Here is a 16,520-nt window from a genome sequence, read left to right on the forward strand (position 1 = left end):
TGACATTTATTAATGACATTAAATATTAACATCATTTTTTTACAACTGACGGAGATATTTAACATCACTTATCATAACCGAAATAAATACTAACATCACTTCTACAAATTGATAGAAAAGGTAGTATCATTTTTGGCAATTGACACATATTGAAATCGATTATAACAATTGATGCAAAAATAAAATAAATTTACATCGGTTTCTAATAAAACGATGTAAATTATTTGCATCACCATTTTCAGAGTCATTTTAATAAGTGATGTTAAATTTCTTTGTGTCAATTATAAGTAATGCAAAAATCCAAAATAAATGATACAATCTACCTTTTTTGTAGTGAAAATTTCAGTTTTATCCATACAGTTTTAATGTTTCGGCCAATGAATTTTTTATAAAATATATTAATAAAGGGTAAAACAGAAAATTTAATGCGTTTCTTAATATGTGTGAGAAAACATTAAACGACAACTAAAACGAAACAGAAAAAGTATTACCTAAACATAATAACCTATTTTATTTTTAGACTAGATTTGAACCCGCGGTACACCGCGGGGCTATAATATTTTTTAAAAAAATCTAAATATAATTAGTTTTGTTTATTAGTAGAGAGTATAATATAATATTTCGACTTATTTTATAAATGTACCATCCATATATCTATATTAATAGTTTTGAGTATATTAATTGTGTTGTAGGTTTAAATGGGATATTTATATATACACTTAAACGACATTTGACTTTCTTCTTTTTCTTGCCTCAGTTTAGGAGAAAGATTTTTCTTGCGGTACACCGCGGAGCTATTATTTTTTAAAAAAGATTTTTCTTCCTTAAACTTCCAAATCTAGATTTTACCCCGTGGTACACCGCGGGTCGATTTTTTTATAACTAAAAAATTATTTTGCAAAGTTTTAAGTTGTATTTGTTTTGTTAATATTGTTTATTTTGTTTAGTGTTTCTGATTTATAATTAAATTTTGATTTTTAATTCTAGGATTTCATCCATAGTATATTGTTTAATATTAATATTGATCTAAACCCGTTGCACCATATAACCCCGTCCCGTAAAATTAAACATCACTTGTTATTTTTTTTGAATAATATTTTCATCCACTACGGGTCGCAGGTTCATGCGGATAAGCCCGTAGAGAGTTGCGGGTTTGCGGGTCGACCCGCCAAAAGGGAAGCTATCTTTTGAAACTCTTTGTTTTGTTTAGAAGTTTTAAGAAAATATCCCTAAAAAATAATTTTCATTATATGAAAAAAAAAGAAGTAGAAGAAATTGTAGTATCAACATTCCCGATTTTTACATCACTCGTTACAATTAATTTTTCTTTTTGCAGATAAAAATCAGAAGTTAACTAAGTCGAGATTTTTAAAAAGATTGTGTAGAGATTTTTGGTAAATTGTTGAGAACATATTTGATTTCAAAATCTTTACTTAAATAGATAAGGAAATATTTTGTAGAGACTTTTGCTAAATATATGAGAAATGAATTTCAATTAAAAATTTTTACTTAAATTAAACAAATCTAAATAATTAATGCTAATGGCATGTCATTGTAAATACTTCTCAACTTCAGGATTTATTTGCTAATTGTGATCCAAAAATGTATATATAGATTTAGTAGCTAAGTTACGAAACGTATAATTAATAATTGTAATATGCAAACTATATGAAATAACTTTTTTTAAAAATAATATACTGAACTCTAGAAAATCCAAAAGACATTATCGGAATCAGTAATGTTTGTTTCCTCGGGTCTAGATTTGGACTGTCTCTGCTGGTTTTCACGTGCTTGCTGCAAATTTGATTATAGAGGATACACAAACACAACCATACCGTTTTCTCTTTATTTAAAAAAGTTATGGATTGATTTTCATTATTAATATGTCTCAAAACAAATCGGTATATAGTATCGAATCACTCATGAATCATGATTCCCACCGGCCAACACCATCTAGTTTATTATTATTTGTACTATTATTTAGCGAGAGAGAGAGAGAGAGAGAATTAACAATGATGATATCATGGAATATATCTCATTTTAAAATAAAAGCCATCCAAAGAAATACCCCATTTTTGTTTATGTGCCTCATCCCCGGCCTATCCAAATCATTAGCCTTCGACTTAAATTATAAAATGTTCTAATTTTTGTTTTCTTAAATATTTTTTTTGTTGTTTTATAGAGAAAGAAAATGCGTCTTTTTCTTTACGTGTGAAGTTATAAACTTACAATGTTCTTTTCTTTTTTTTTTTGTCGTCAAAGAAGGTACATTCATTAAATAAATTCTTACAAATTTTGTTCCAAGATATTACATATGGACTACATTGAGTATTATAAGATCTTTTTGCTAAGGCATATTTATGCTATTGAGTAAGTTTACACTTCTACAGTTCTAGTGAGGATAGATGAAATTAAAATCATGCAATAACTACATATAAAAGATGTCACTTACATATGTTGAAAGGTAATGATGTCAACATTCTTCTTTTGTAGTCACTGCTTTTTCCTCTTTGTATCATTTCATATATAAAATTAGGTTTTAGAGTCCCAACATAATGTTACTTGAGTATACCCTAGGCTCTGAAGTTGGCGCACTTAAGCTTAGAGCTTTAGCTTTCAATGGTGAGTGAATTGGTTCCACTTGCATCATATGCTATAAAAAGACGTGTTCCCTTCCTCTTATGAAGCGACGAACCGATGCCAACATTTTGATCTGAAGATTTCCTGGATGCATCTACAAATCAAACAATAAAATCAATTACTCCATAAAGTTTTTGGCTAGGCCCGGGACAAATAACTGAACCGAAGGCGCTGTTCGGTTTGGTTTTGGTTATAGGTCCTTAACCGGTCGGCACAATGTGAAATTTACTTTGGTTCGGTTCTTGATTACTGAAGTATTTGTTTTTTTTGAATAATCGGATTATACCACAATTAGACCGGTTTTACCAAATTTAAACATGTATCCATCAAACACAACCGAACCGAATTATGAAAATTTAACCAAAAAAACTGAAAATATCCAACAATGACCAAAAAAAACTAGATTTTATTTTTAAATAATCGGTCAATTTTGGTTTTGAAATCGTAAACAAATTTTATTTGGTTAATTTTGACAACACTTTTTAAAATCAAAATTAACCAAACCAACCGAACCGAACCGAAGAACTGTAGTTCCAGGGCTATGTCTTTGATATAAAATAGTGTTTTTAGAATTAGAATTCTCTTGAGATAACTTGCTTTCTGATGGTATCTAATTTAGTAACACTAACAAACAATAAGTATTCCTCTTTCTGCCTAAGTTCGGCTACATTATAGCTTTTTCTTTTCATCAAATCCTGATTCTTAGCTAAACACTTTATTTTCTAATTCCACCCACTAATTTGGTATATGAATTTCTATTTATTATTCTGTGGCCCTTTATATCAAAAGCCATAAAGGGAAAATTCTTAATTAGTTTTAAGATGTTAAGAAGAAAAAAAAAAAAAAAAAAAGGGACAAAAAGCAAGAATAAAATAAAATAAAGTAATAAAATAGTTTTTAGTCAAAAGTCCTATGCCACAAATACCTTTATAATTTGATTCCTTGCTGGTGAGAGTCACAAAACCCAGACTCACACTTTCGCTTTTCTTCTCTACTACTACAATCACTTGTTGACGATAAATGGCGGACCTCTCTGTCGACGACTTCCTGAACCAGTGCAAACAATCCGGTGACGCAGCTTATGGCGCCTTGCGATCGGTGTTGGAACGGCTCGAGGATCCGAATACTCGATCTAAGGCTCGGATCTTCTTGTCTGACATCTACAAACGCGTTGGATCCTCCGAGACGTCTCTCCAAACGTACCATTTCCATATCCAGGACATTTATCTCGATCAATACGAAGGTAGTTTCATCGATCCGATTCTTTGTTCCTTTTACACGATCCTTGAGAATTGTTCTGTGATTAGTTGTTATGAGTTGTCAAATGGATTTGATTGAGCTGATAATACTGATTTGGTGATTTTCTGTGTGTAATCTCTCCGATCGTACATTACTTTGTTTAGTTGACTTCATGATCGATTTCTTCTTCGTTGAAAGTATCTGATTTCTGGTTTTTTTTTTTTTTTTTAATTGATTCCCCGGGAAATTGGGATGATTCCGGTGTCGATCGCCGAGTACTCGACAAACACGTCTGCTTGATTGTCAAATGAATGGGCTTAAGGATATAGAAATTTAGCTTTTCGAGATCTTTTGTCGTTTTCTTTGGATTTCAGTGACACAGTCAACTACACATTTCACTCTCTCTTTTTTTGCATCTTTTTACTACTTTTGTTATCTGTCATTCTCATATGAGTCTCCAAAGTGAGTCACATGTGTCATCTTATGACTTTCAAATTAAGAAGTTTGCTGTGGAAACATTGATCATGGCTTTTATGTTTGAATTCCGGGCTTTTGGGAAACCATATGAGCTTTAGGCTTATGCACAGGGACAACAAACAAATTTAATATCAAACTGACACTGATGTTTTTTCTTATATGATTTGTGAATGTATTTTTAGAACAGTAAAATTTATCCATAACAGAAACTTTTACAAAACGTCTGAAATGTTCCCTGATTATGTTGCTATGAGCAGTATTGACAGACATGATCATCCGGAGTTTAAGTTTAATCAGTAGTTGGAAGTTGTTTTGGATGGTCTTTTTTCTTTTTAGGAACTTCTTGCTATATATCTTCAAAATCCCATTGCAGCAGAAAAGGAAACCATGCTTGTATCAGACACCAATATATCTTCCTATTTTTTCTGCAGGCTTTCAGTCCAGGAAAAAGTTAACCATGATGGTCATTCCTAGTATTTTTATTCCGGAAGACTGGTCATTCACATTTTATGAAGGACTTAATAGACATCCTGACACCATCTTTAAGGATAAGACTGTTTCTGAACTTGGCTGTGGGAATGGATGGATATCTATAGCCATAGCTGCTAAGTGGTTGCCTTCAAAGGTCAGTATATGTTATATGAATTTTTAGTAGTACCGCTACTGAAGGACGAGTATATGTTTTCGACTTAGTAAGAGGGGAAATAACTGTAGTAGTGTCATCTTTTAGTGCGGTTATTATTTTTAATTTAGATATTGCCCCTCATACCCTGGAAATGCTTCAAGTTAATTTTTGGTCCTTCACAATTAGCATACAGATGTCAAGCATATAACTTCACAATTACATGTTTTGGCAGGTATATGGGCTTGATATTAATCCTAGAGCTGTGAAAATTTCTTGGATAAATTTGTACCTAAACGCTCTTGATGATATTGGCGAACCAGTCTATGACGAAGAGAAGAAAACTTTATTGGACAGAGTGGAATTCTATGAATCTGATTTGCTTGGTTATTGTAGAGATAATAAAATTCAGCTAGAGAGGATTGTAGGATGCATACCTCAGGTAGTGTTCCCTTCTGGTCTCTAATATCTGATATGTGTAGGATTTTATACTTCTTTAAACTTACATTTTCCTTTTATGTGTGCTTTCTTGTATCTTATGCTCTTGTGGAAGATTCTTAATCCAAACCCAGAAGCAATGTCTAAGCTGATAACGGAAAATGCAAGTGAGGAATTTCTCCATTCGCTGAGTAACTATTGTGCCCTTCAGGTAAGGGAATTTTTTCCAGCAAAAATACTCTGAAGGTATCATTAGTATGTTAGCAAGCTAGCTCCTAGAACTCTTCTGGTTATATCATTCAATTGTCTAATCCATGATGCTTCTTTCTTCCTTGTCTATCAAAACTCATGTGAAATCTCACATTGAGCTTTTTGCTAGTATTATTGAGCCAGGGGCAGGCATCTGTATGGCTGACATATCACATTTTCAACCTAAATTTGCATGTTTGCAATGACACATTCTCTTGCTTTTATTTACTTTAAAAGCTGTAAACGATAGATCAGGTACTGGAAACTTTGTTAAAGTGGATGCTCTACCTGTGCCTGATGAAATTTGTATCCATATTCAGGGTTTTGTTGAAGATCAGTTTGGCTTAGGTTTGATTGCCAGAGCGGTTGAAGAAGGAATATCTGTCATCAAACCTGCAGGGATTATGATATTCAACATGGGTGGTCGTCCTGGGCAAGGTGTCTGTAGACGCTTGTTTGAGCGGCGAGGAGTCCGAGTTACACAGATGTGGCAGACTAAAATACTTCAGGTAGGAGTTTTATCTTTAAAAGTCTGAGAGATCCTGCTCCTCCACAGTGGACACTTGACATGTGTTTTTACAGGCTGCAGATACCGATATCTCGGCATTAGTTGAAATTGAGAGGAGCAGCCCTCATCGTTTTGAGTTTTTCATGGGACTTTCTGGAGACCAACCAATTTGTGCTCGAACAGCATGGGCCTACGGGAAGGCTGGTGGACGAATCTCCCATGCTTTATCGGTTTATAGTTGTCAGATTCGCCAACCAAATCTGGTGGGTAGATAAAAAAAGCTTTCTTTTTGATAATGTATTTATCCTACCATGAACAACAAAGTAATCAATAAAGGTGGTTATGACTGACAGGTTAAGATAATCTTTGACTTCTTGAAAAATGGATTCCAAGAAATCAGTAATTCACTGGATTTATCTTTCGAAGATGAAACTGTTGCTGATGAGAAAATTCCATTCCTAGCCTATCTTGCTAGTGTCTTGAAAAATAGCTCCTATTTCCCGTTTGAACCTCCAGCTGGCAGCAAAAGATTCTGCAGTCTAATTGCAGGCTTTATGAGGACATACCACCGTATTCCAATTAATCAGGATGTAAGACTATTCCCTATTTATGTTTTTGACAGTTTTCTTATAGCTTCCAGGCAATAGTTATTCGGACTGATAATGTATGTCCGATATAACGGATGATTCGGAACTTGGGGCTACTAAACATTTTTCAAAAGATATCATGGAAAGAAAAAGTTTTGAAAACGAAACTTCTGGGCTCACAAAATGTCTAGCATTGTAATTCTTCTTTCATACAGAAGCTTATGGTCATATCTGAGTCTGCTTCTTTTTGTTTGCAAGAACATTGTCGTGTTTCCATCAAGGGCTGTGGCAATCGAGAGTGCATTTCGGTTATTCTCACCTCGACTTGCAATTGTTGATGAGCATTTAACTCGACAACTTCCGAGGAGCTGGCTAACCTCTTTAGCCATTGAGGTAAAGTTTCTATATCTAGTAGTTGTACTTTATTTTGGAACAAAATGATGCAAGTTATGCTGTGTAAGAGCTTATGCCCAATGTGATGCTGTTAAGATGCTGTGTAAGGTGTTGCCTAGTGTTATGAGTGGGTATCCTAGCTGGAATGGACATAAATAACTGTTACTGAAGTAGGTGAAAATTAACAAGTCTAGAAAGAATTAAATCATCAGTCATTGAATATAGAAGTGGGGAGCCAGTAGTTCGAGTGTAGGGAGAAGGAACTAGTAGTTAGATTCAAAAGAAAACTAGAGTATCATAGATGGTGTAGAGAGTTATTCACCTACAAGTGAGATGCAAAAGCTCCTTGTTTATGAGGATTTGTTTTGATTCCATATGAGACATGTGTTGCGAGAAAGAATAATAGTTGGTTCATATATTCTTCTACTAATATAAAGTTGGTATTGTAATAGATGAAATTTCTACAATAAGATATCGTTTTACTTGATGTTGCTATGAATTTTTGAGGCCTCTCTGAATTTAAGTGTGTGTTTTATTGATGTGTTATTTCTGTTTGTGTTGTGGTTTACCGGGAACTTTTTAACTGTAGAACACTAGCATGGAGAAATCAGATGATCAAATCACAGTCATTGAATCCCCGCATCAATCTGATCTGATGATAGAACTCATTAAGAAACTAAAGCCACAGGTGGTGGTTACTGGAATGGCTCCATTTGAGGTCATTACCAGTTCATCGTTTGTGCACCTGTTGGAAGTGACGAGAGAAATCGGATGTCGACTTTTCTTGGATATATCTGATCACTTTGAGTTGTCTAGCCTCCCTGCATCCAATGGGGTACTAAAATATCTCGCTGAAAATCAACTACCTTCTCATGTAGCAATTATCTGCGGTCTTGTAAAGAATAAGGTAAAGTTTTCGACCAACCACATTGGTGACGAGTATGCATTATGTTCTATCTCATTTAGTTGAAAACTAACTAACTCTGAGATCATTTCCTTAAAGCTCTTATAGTTGTGTCATGTACGTTCTACAGGTCTATTCAGATTTAGAAGTAGCCTTTGTCATCACAGAAGTGGATGCCATTGCTAAGGCCCTGTCCAAAACTGTGGAAGTCTTAGAAGGTCATACTGCTATTATCAGTCAATACTACTATGGTTGCCTATTCCATGAGCTTTTGGCTTTCCAGCTTGCTGATCGCCATGCCCCGGCTGAGGTATGTAGTTTAATCTTGTCCTAACATACGTGTTAGATTATTTTTAAGGGTAAGTTAGAAATTAATTGTTTTTTCCCATTGACTCTGACTTGCATAGTAGTATTTCCTTAAAGAAAAAGAGGCCGGCTGAAAAAAGACATGTGGTATTCTTGGAAAAGACATTTAGTGATTTGTTTTCATGACACCCTAAACCTCATAACCCGGACCAATAGGAGTAAAAAAAAACAAAAAACTTAGATTAAGCTCGTTTGTGGAACAAAGTTAAACCAATGTGTCTATTGTAAGGTTGGAAACTCTACTCAGTTTTCTATTATGTGGCATGCAGAGGGAAAGTGAGAAGACAAAGTCTGAAGAGATCATTGGATTTTCAAGCTCAGCCGTCTCTATTCTAAAAGATGCTGAGCTTTCAGTCACTGAGATTGATGAAACTTCTCTAATCCACATGGATGTGGATCAAAGTTTCTTGCCAATTCCACAATCTGTTAAGGCTGCAATCTTTGAAAGTTTTGTGAGGCAGAACATATCTGAAGCGGAAGTTGATATCAACCCAAGTATTAAGCAGTTTGTGTGGAGTAATTATGGGTTTCCAACCAAAAGCAGCACAGGCTTTGTATATGCTGATGGCTCACTAGCACTATTCAATAAGCTGGTCATTTGCTGTGCTCAAGAAGGTGGAACATTCTGTTTACCTGCTGGCACAAATGGGAATTATGTTGCTGCTGCCAAATTTTTAAAAGCTAATGTTGTGAATATCCCTACTGAGTCTAGTGATGGCTTTAAGCTGACGGAAAAGACTTTAACGAATGCACTCGAGACTGTGAAGAAGCCATGGGTTTGTATATCTGGACCAACAGTTAGCCCTACAGGCCTGGTGTACAGCAATGAGGAGATGGATATACTATTGTCTACTTGTGCTAAGTTTGGAGCAAAGGTCATCATCGATACTTCATTCTCGGGATTAGAATACAGTGCAACTAGCTGGGATTTGAAGAGCGCTTTGTCAAGATTGGATTCATCCTTGTCAGTTTCGCTGCTTGGATGTCTCTCTTTGAATTTGCTCAGTGGAGCTATTAAACTTGGGTTTCTAGTTTTGGATCAGTCTCTCATCGATGCCTTCCATACCCTCCCAGGCCTGAGCAAACCGCACAGCACTGTGAAATATGCCGCTAAGAAAATGTTGGCTCTGAAAGAAGAGAAAGCAAGTGACTTTCTGGATGCCGTTTCTGAAACCATTAAAACGTTGGAGGGCAGATCTAAGCGCTTCAAAGAGGTACCCATTTCTGCCTATACTCCCTTTTGCATTATCATCAGAACAAATGAATATTTCAAATGTTTAAAGCTGTGGGTTCATTTGGAAACAATACACATTAAACCTAAAAGTAAACAAACGAAAGGCTTTAGTGGTACTGCTCAGGTCTTTTTGAATCTCATGTGGTTGACAAATAACAATAGTGCAACAGAGTAAATGTTGATCGCATATCGGATAACATCATAGTGGTACATCTCAGGTCTTTTTGAGTCTCATGTGGTTAACAATAATGCACATAATTGCATGATGTTAGGTCGTTGATCTTCCTTTTTGAAATACTGGAAATAGGTACTAAAGAACTCTGGTTGGGAGGTTATCCAACCTTCAGCTGGAATCTCAATGGTGGCAAAGCCAAAAGCTTATCTCAACAAAACAGTAAAGCTGAAAGCAGGAGAAGGACAGGAAGTCGTTGAGCTTACGGATTCAAATATGAGGGACGTGTTCCTCAGCCATACCGGTGTTTGCTTAAACAGCGGTTCCTGGACCGGAATTCCTGGTTACTGCCGCTTTTCATTTGCATTGGAGGATAGTGAGTTCGACAAGGCTATTGAATCAATAGCACAGTTTAAAAGCGTCCTTGCTAATTGAAACGTGCCACTTTCATTTACGGTGTCATCAACTTGAACTAAAGTGCATTGTGCATTGCTGGTTCTGAGACTTAACACGTCGCTCTACTTCTGCGTTTCCTTGTTCTGTTGTTTCTAATAATTTGCGTTTCTTGGTCAGCTCCATAACGGGTTTCCCTTTTCAAAGTGTGATCTTTTCATGCTAATAAAGGACTTAAGAGGGACTCTGTTCGCAAACGGTCATAACAATGACTTTCTTTTGTCTATTTTAATGTGAACAAGTCTCTTTGTTTCTATGATGTTTGACTTCAGTCTGCTGTACCTGGATCCGAAATTTAGAGAAATTACTCAAATTAGCGTGTCCGGGCTAATCTTAAAACAAAACAAAAAGCAAAAATGTATAGAAAATATAGAAAAACTCACTTACACGATTCACAAGCCTCTCGAAACAGCTTAGTTATACAGGCTCTTGCTGATGTGAAAATGGATCCAAAGTTAAATGGGTCTTGATACTTCTACCAATGAGATTCGTGTTTCTAGATCTGTAATTTTATGTTTTGTGAACCCCAAGTTTTCTATGTATAGTCAGAAAAAAAAAACAAAAAAAAAACAGAACCTGTGTAACAATTATGATGTGAGAAGTGGTAAACAAAGAAGATTCATCTGTTAAATTACACCAGTGGTATTCTCACAATTTACAAAAGCTACATATCATTCTATTTTTTACAGCATGGTTAATAAAACGTGTACCAACCAAAACCTGTTTTTTCTATATGAAACCAAAACAGCAAAATTTAGAGTGACAGTGAAATAACTATAAAAGCCGGATTCAGGTCGATGACCAGCCTCACCAAGCGATGTATGCTTACTCCTCCTGCATATGACATAACCTAGCCCGGCCAGGATTAAGCAGAGATTCTGACATTCTCCAACCCTAACAAAATGGAATATTCAGATGCAGACTCAGTAGAAAAAAAACTTAAAAGGATACAACAGGTTTCTACCAAGTTACCTGTTCTGCAGCCCTGCTCTTAAAGATGGCATATGATGTGGAAACCATTTCACACGACTCAGCAATACGAGACTCGAGTTCATATTCCGTAGGAGCAAAAGCAGGATCTAATTGCTCCACCAATCTTGGGGTACCATCTTTTGATTGATTCATAAAATGAAGAAGCACATGTGCCTGTGATATCATCATGCAACCAAATGAGAAAATTTAGGCCTTAATTACTTCGTCTCCACAGAATAGAGATTAAACAGATACAAAATCATCCTACATGAAATGCTGCTTTGAGAATGTCATCTGAGTTAGCCTGATGCTTGAGCAGTGCATAGACTTTACCCTTGGTAGGGCTGTATGTCACCATGTATCTTTCTTTCTGCCATTAGTAGAGAGAATAAAGTCAATATCAAGATAGAGCGGTCAATGCTTGATATTTGACATTAAGGAAAAAAACGCATACATCGAAAAAAGGCTTTACAGCCATATATGTGCTGGGGTCTTGGAATGCATCCTTAAATCTGGCTCCTGCCAAATTGTATGAAAAAACAAATCAATAAGGTTAATGAAAAAAGGAATATAATTTATATGGAATGCTAGATAACACATACCAAGCATCACTGGCCGATCATCCACCCACGGAAAAGTGAATATCTTTTCTTGGATATTACCTTCCTGCAGTGAGGGAACCCGCCCTGCAGATAGATGGAAAGTTCAATCTGTGAAGTTTGAATATGACTAACCTCAAAAAGGTTGCCTAAAAAGGGGTGGGAAATCAGAGCTCTAGGAGCACACTCAAGTGGATGCTAGCAAAGTGACATAGCTTACCCGTCTTAAGAAAGGACTCCACTGCTACTGTAAATCTCGCACGGTTTAGTGTATGCAGTACTACAGATCTAACCTGAAAGGGACACAGCCGCGTTTTTTGAGCAAAAATTCCAGAAAACCCCAAGTGCATTAAAACAGATATACTTGAAACAGGGCTGGATTCTACCTCTTGGTACGAGCTCATGAGATAGCCACATGATAGAAGACCAAATGTTGTGACCAAGGAAGGATTTCTTTTGGATATCAGGATGCTAAACCCAGTTCCCATCTTCACATAGAATATAATCATAACAAATGGAAATTTTAGAGCTCAAAAAGAGATCAATAACGTACCTCCCAAAAAACATGTTAAGCACTTAATAACATCAAACAGAATCTATATCGCAAGCCTCAAGAAACAAGTAGCAATGTAGCCTCTTAAAGTCCAAATTTAATTTCGCTCGACAGATTAATCCAACAAAACACCCAGGAAACAATGAAACTAATGCTGAAAAAGTTCATACCAGATCGGCAATATTACCAACACACTCTCCCTTAGCAGTGACATCGCCTATGTTTTCTCCTTTAGCAAAGGCTTTATAGATCGGTGTACGAGTAGACGTTGATGTTACAGCTGCAACATTCTGTGATAAAACAATGCAAGATACAAACAAATGATTGATACAAAATAAATCGAACACCAACAAAAGCATTGCAACGAATAGCAATTATGAGAATTAATGAAAAAAACCTTAACAACATTAGCAGCACAAGCTAGTGGAAGAAAAAGGTGTGGAACTGCAGCAGTCGCTAATTCCACACCAGCACCCAGCTCCATTAAAAGATCACCAGCAAACCGTAACTGCAATCCAAAATGAGTCAGAAAGTGAGACTACACCAGAGCATATTTTAAGTTATTAAATCGAACAAGTACCTGCTTCAAATCATAATCAAATTTCTTTCCCTGCCTCGCAAAAAGCATTTTTCCAACACGCCCCGCACCATCCTGCAAGAATAATATGATCCTCGACAATGAGTAAGCTATGTCATGGGATGATAAATATTCTTCTGCAACACTTTAGGTGTAACGTAATGAAAGAAACACATGCATGAAAGGAGATACGAGAAAATTAAACCTTGAGAATCCAATTGATAGCAACAGCAGCAGAAGCAGAACTATTTCTTGAAGCTCCAACAGAATTAAGAAGAGTTTGAGTAGTAAACACACCCATAGCTCCACCAAAGAAATGCTACAACATTACACAGTCAAAAAGATCAATCATTTACACATAGTTCTAATAAAAAAAAAAAAAAACTAAGAATAGAAAAAGAATCATACTTTTAAAGCTCTCCAAGTCATATACGGAACATAAGACTCATTAACACTCCCAGGAAAGCCTTCAGGTACAACGTAAGATCTAAGAAACGAACCCACTTCCTGCAAAAATTGAACACATTTCACATAATTGGGAAATTCAAAAAGCTTAAAACCAAGAGCTAGTTCAAAATCCATGGAACCTGGCGTACATCAAAAGGAGTCTGAGGAGACTCCAAGCTAATAGCACGAACTGAATTCTTCTTGAATCTCCCAGAACCATCGCTCTCAGCGACATACTTAAATCGACGGCCATCGATCTCTTCGCAACAGATCAATCTGAGAGTTGAATGAAGAAATTGAGAATCAGGTGATGGAGGTGAGTGAGGAGGGAGATCATCAACGGGAGGAGAAGCGAGAGAGGCGCTGATGCGGAGAGTTTCACGGGAAAGGAGGCGGACGGAGTCGGAGGAGGAGGAGGAAATGGTGTCAGGTGGAGAATGATGTTTGAGCTTGACGCTTGGCATTGTTGTTGTTGCGAATCTTGAGAAGGATCGAAGAAGAAGGATTTTAATGGAGTCTCTCCGGCGGAGGAAACGAGGGAAGCTCTGAAGAAGAAGAAGAAGCGAAACCAATTGTTCCACTTGTTTCACAAACAAATTCACCTGCAAAATATCAATATTTTATTATTATATTTATCTTTAGCACAGAGTATGTAAATATGACTTGTTCGAAAAATCGCTACGGTATGAGCCTAGCGATTAGAAAAATCGGATTAAAATCAAAAATTAATTGGGGATTAGTTTTAGAGTTATTTTAATGTTTTAAATCATATTAATCGAATATTGTTTTCAAAATTATAGTAAAATTATTGTTTTCAGAATTATTTTTAAGACAAATTTTTTTATGATTTTTATTAAAATTTTAAACATAAGTTATTATAAAATATCACAAACCCTCAATCTAAATGTCTGAATAACAAAATAAAATTGTTTTATATATGCAATCTAAAAATTATCAGGATGTGCAATATTAGGCGGGGAGTAATCAGATTAGGCAAGAAAAAAATCGGACTAGGCGGGAGAGTAATCGGATAACCAATTTCATTAAGGGATTAATCATTAATCAAGGTGATGAGGATGTACCTAGCGATTAAGCTGAGAATAATCGGATTAGGCGGGGATTTTTAGAACAGGATGTATATCTAATCAAACGACGTTAACAAAAAAAAAATAAGCTACTTTATAAATATAAGTTAGTTTCTTTTTCAATAAAATATGGATTTGAATGGTTGGTTCATATGTTGCGAATCAAAATATTTTGGTAAACAAAGCGTCACACTATAGTATGGAATATACACTTCAACATTGTTATTACTAGTATAGAGTTTTTGAGAGTGAAATGAAAATAACGGACCAACATCATGATAATATGAAGTTTTATGCTCAAAACACGTACAAGAAATAGTGAACTAAGTGCGAATTGGTCTTACTTTAATCCCGTCCAGAGCATACGACACAATTTATAGCCTTTTTGTTTTTTGTTTTTTGCCGTCTAAATGATTATATTAAAATGAGGAGAAGTAATCAAAAACAAAGGAGAGAGAACATGATAACCCAAAACAGAGCATAGACCTTAAAACAGAGCCTCACGATCACAAGAATAAGCAAAATCACTCAAAAGCTTTAAACTATATTAACGCCTCTTTTCCTCATCGATACGAGACTGCAACCACACAGGGCCACCACGAGCTAAGTAAGACTGCCCACGCCCATCCCTCGTGACGCTCAAAGCTATCTCCCGTGCTATCCCATTCGCTTTTGTAGATGATACCTTGAAAATTACTTGACCAAACTGAGGAAGTAAGCGATGAATTCTGTCAAGATAAGAATGATACCGTGGCCAATTTGATGAATCAATAATTGCTTCCACTGCAGCATTGCAATCCGACCAAACCTCGATGTTATTCAAATGTAGATCACAAAGACTGTGTAACATCCATAAAAACCCTCTTAATTCAGCGGCAATGCGATTTGAAGCTGGTAAAAACATCTCTCTCGCATGAAAGACTGCATCTCCTTGGTGATTCCTTACAATCCACGCTCCATCACACATGTGAGAATCATTCAACCATGACACATGGATATTACATTTGAGCATCTCAAGCGGAGGTTTAGACCAACGAGAATCAAGTCTAATAACCGTAGCCCTGCCGTAGCCCTGCCCCTTGAAGAATGTGATGGTGCCTCCATTAACTTATTCCACACCTCCGCTTCTTCAAGTGCATGAGTTACAAGAGCATTCAAATCACCTTGAGTCCCAGCGTATTTTATACCATTACGATGCTTCCATATACCCCACAAAATCCAAGGGATCGCCATACGTATATTGAGAGATACTCCATCATTGCTCATTAACTTCAATATGAATGCTACATTGTCATGTAGAGAATCGGTAAATCCTTGAACAGGCATAGGAATGTTTGTAATCTCCCAAACTTCACGAGCCGGCCAACATTGGAATAAAACATGGCTGATTGATTCAATATCATCTTGACAAAGGGAGCATGTAAGGTCAGTGTTCATTCCATGAGCTTGTAAACAAACCGAGACAGCCAAACCACCAGATAAAGCCCGCCAGAGAAACATTTTAATCTTTGGAACAGTTTTAAGATCCCAAATTTTCATCTTAAGAGCTCGAGCTTCTTGATCTTGAACAGATATTGGACCAGGCACCCGCTGTAAGTGGGAGATTAACCAATTACCACTCTTAACCGTGTAAATCCCATTGCGATTATACGCCCAAATGTGACTGTCCAAGGATGCAAGATTTGAAGGATAAGACATTATTCTAACAACATCCGGTGGAAAAAACAGCTCCGATATTAGAAATTGGTTCCAAGAGCCTTGAGGAGTAATAAGGTTTGAAACTCGTAAATCTAGATCGATGAGAGATTGTTTGTTGAACGGTCGGCGCGACACATTATCAAAAATCCATTTATCAGTCCATACATTCGTTGATAGCCTTTTTGTTTTACACTGATAATTCGATTTTTTTTTTTTTGTAAACTTTATTTTTTGTAATGAGGCAAATTTCGTTAATGAAATATCAGATTCAGCTCATAACACGTAAATGGTAAGTAAGCTGAAATCA

At 36.1% G+C, this 16,520-nt stretch overlaps 2 protein-coding genes and 1 pseudogene across 3 annotated transcripts; 1 reads left to right on the top strand and 2 right to left on the bottom strand.

Moving 5' to 3' along the window:
- The first annotated feature begins 3,550 nt into the window (after positions 1–3,550).
- Positions 3,551–10,595, top strand: LOC9301833 (methionine S-methyltransferase). Its single transcript, XM_021022883.1, has 12 exons — positions 3,551–3,883; positions 4,788–4,981; positions 5,214–5,420; positions 5,532–5,627; positions 5,986–6,174; positions 6,248–6,436; positions 6,527–6,763; positions 7,019–7,153; positions 7,743–8,060; positions 8,188–8,367; positions 8,693–9,637; positions 9,965–10,595. The coding sequence occupies exons 1-12, from the start codon at positions 3,661–3,663 to the stop codon at positions 10,262–10,264; spliced, it is 3,213 nt and encodes a 1,070-aa protein (XP_020878542.1). The 5' UTR covers positions 3,551–3,660; the 3' UTR covers positions 10,265–10,595.
- Positions 10,596–10,861: 266 nt separating this feature from the next.
- On the bottom strand, positions 10,862–14,070 carry LOC9300094 (protein root UVB sensitive 6). 2 transcript variants are annotated; one of them, XM_002865713.2, is made up of 13 exons: positions 13,580–14,070; positions 13,392–13,490; positions 13,189–13,302; positions 12,987–13,058; positions 12,804–12,914; positions 12,577–12,696; positions 12,240–12,341; positions 12,074–12,146; positions 11,857–11,940; positions 11,709–11,773; positions 11,523–11,624; positions 11,255–11,428; positions 10,862–11,176 (listed from the first exon to the last, which is right to left on the bottom strand). In XM_002865713.2, the coding sequence occupies exons 1-13, from the start codon at positions 13,892–13,894 to the stop codon at positions 11,108–11,110; spliced, it is 1,500 nt and encodes a 499-aa protein (XP_002865759.1). In that variant the 5' UTR covers positions 13,895–14,070; the 3' UTR covers positions 10,862–11,107. The 2 variants fall into 2 exon arrangements, with proteins under 2 accessions (XP_002865759.1, XP_020878547.1); XM_021022888.1 differs by having other exon boundaries at positions 13,571–14,006.
- An 852-nt stretch (positions 14,071–14,922) lies between these two features.
- LOC110225644 lies at positions 14,923–16,367 on the bottom strand (annotated as a pseudogene).
- Between the last annotated feature and the right edge of the window lie 153 nt (positions 16,368–16,520).

This window comes from Arabidopsis lyrata, assembly GCF_000004255.2.
Source record: "Arabidopsis lyrata subsp. lyrata unplaced genomic scaffold ARALYscaffold_8, whole genome shotgun sequence".
NCBI lineage: Eukaryota > Viridiplantae > Streptophyta > Magnoliopsida > Brassicales > Brassicaceae > Arabidopsis > Arabidopsis lyrata.

Coding starts and splice junctions, on each gene's coding strand:
- LOC9300094 (XM_021022888.1), bottom strand. CDS start 13,894: ATGCCAAGCGTCAAGCTCAAACATCATTCTCCACCTGACACCATTTCC. Junction 12,697..12,803: donor GTGCTGCTAATGTTGTTAAG/GTTTTTTTCATT, acceptor GTTTTATCACAG/AATGTTGCAGCTGTAACATC. Junction 11,941..12,073: donor GGAGTCCTTTCTTAAGACGG/GTAAGCTATGTC, acceptor ATCTATCTGCAG/GGCGGGTTCCCTCACTGCAG.
- LOC9301833 (XM_021022883.1), top strand. CDS start 3,661: ATGGCGGACCTCTCTGTCGACGACTTCCTGAACCAGTGCAAACAATCC. Junction 6,437..6,526: donor AGATTCGCCAACCAAATCTG/GTGGGTAGATAA, acceptor TATGACTGACAG/GTTAAGATAATCTTTGACTT. Junction 6,764..7,018: donor GTATTCCAATTAATCAGGAT/GTAAGACTATTC, acceptor TTTGTTTGCAAG/AACATTGTCGTGTTTCCATC.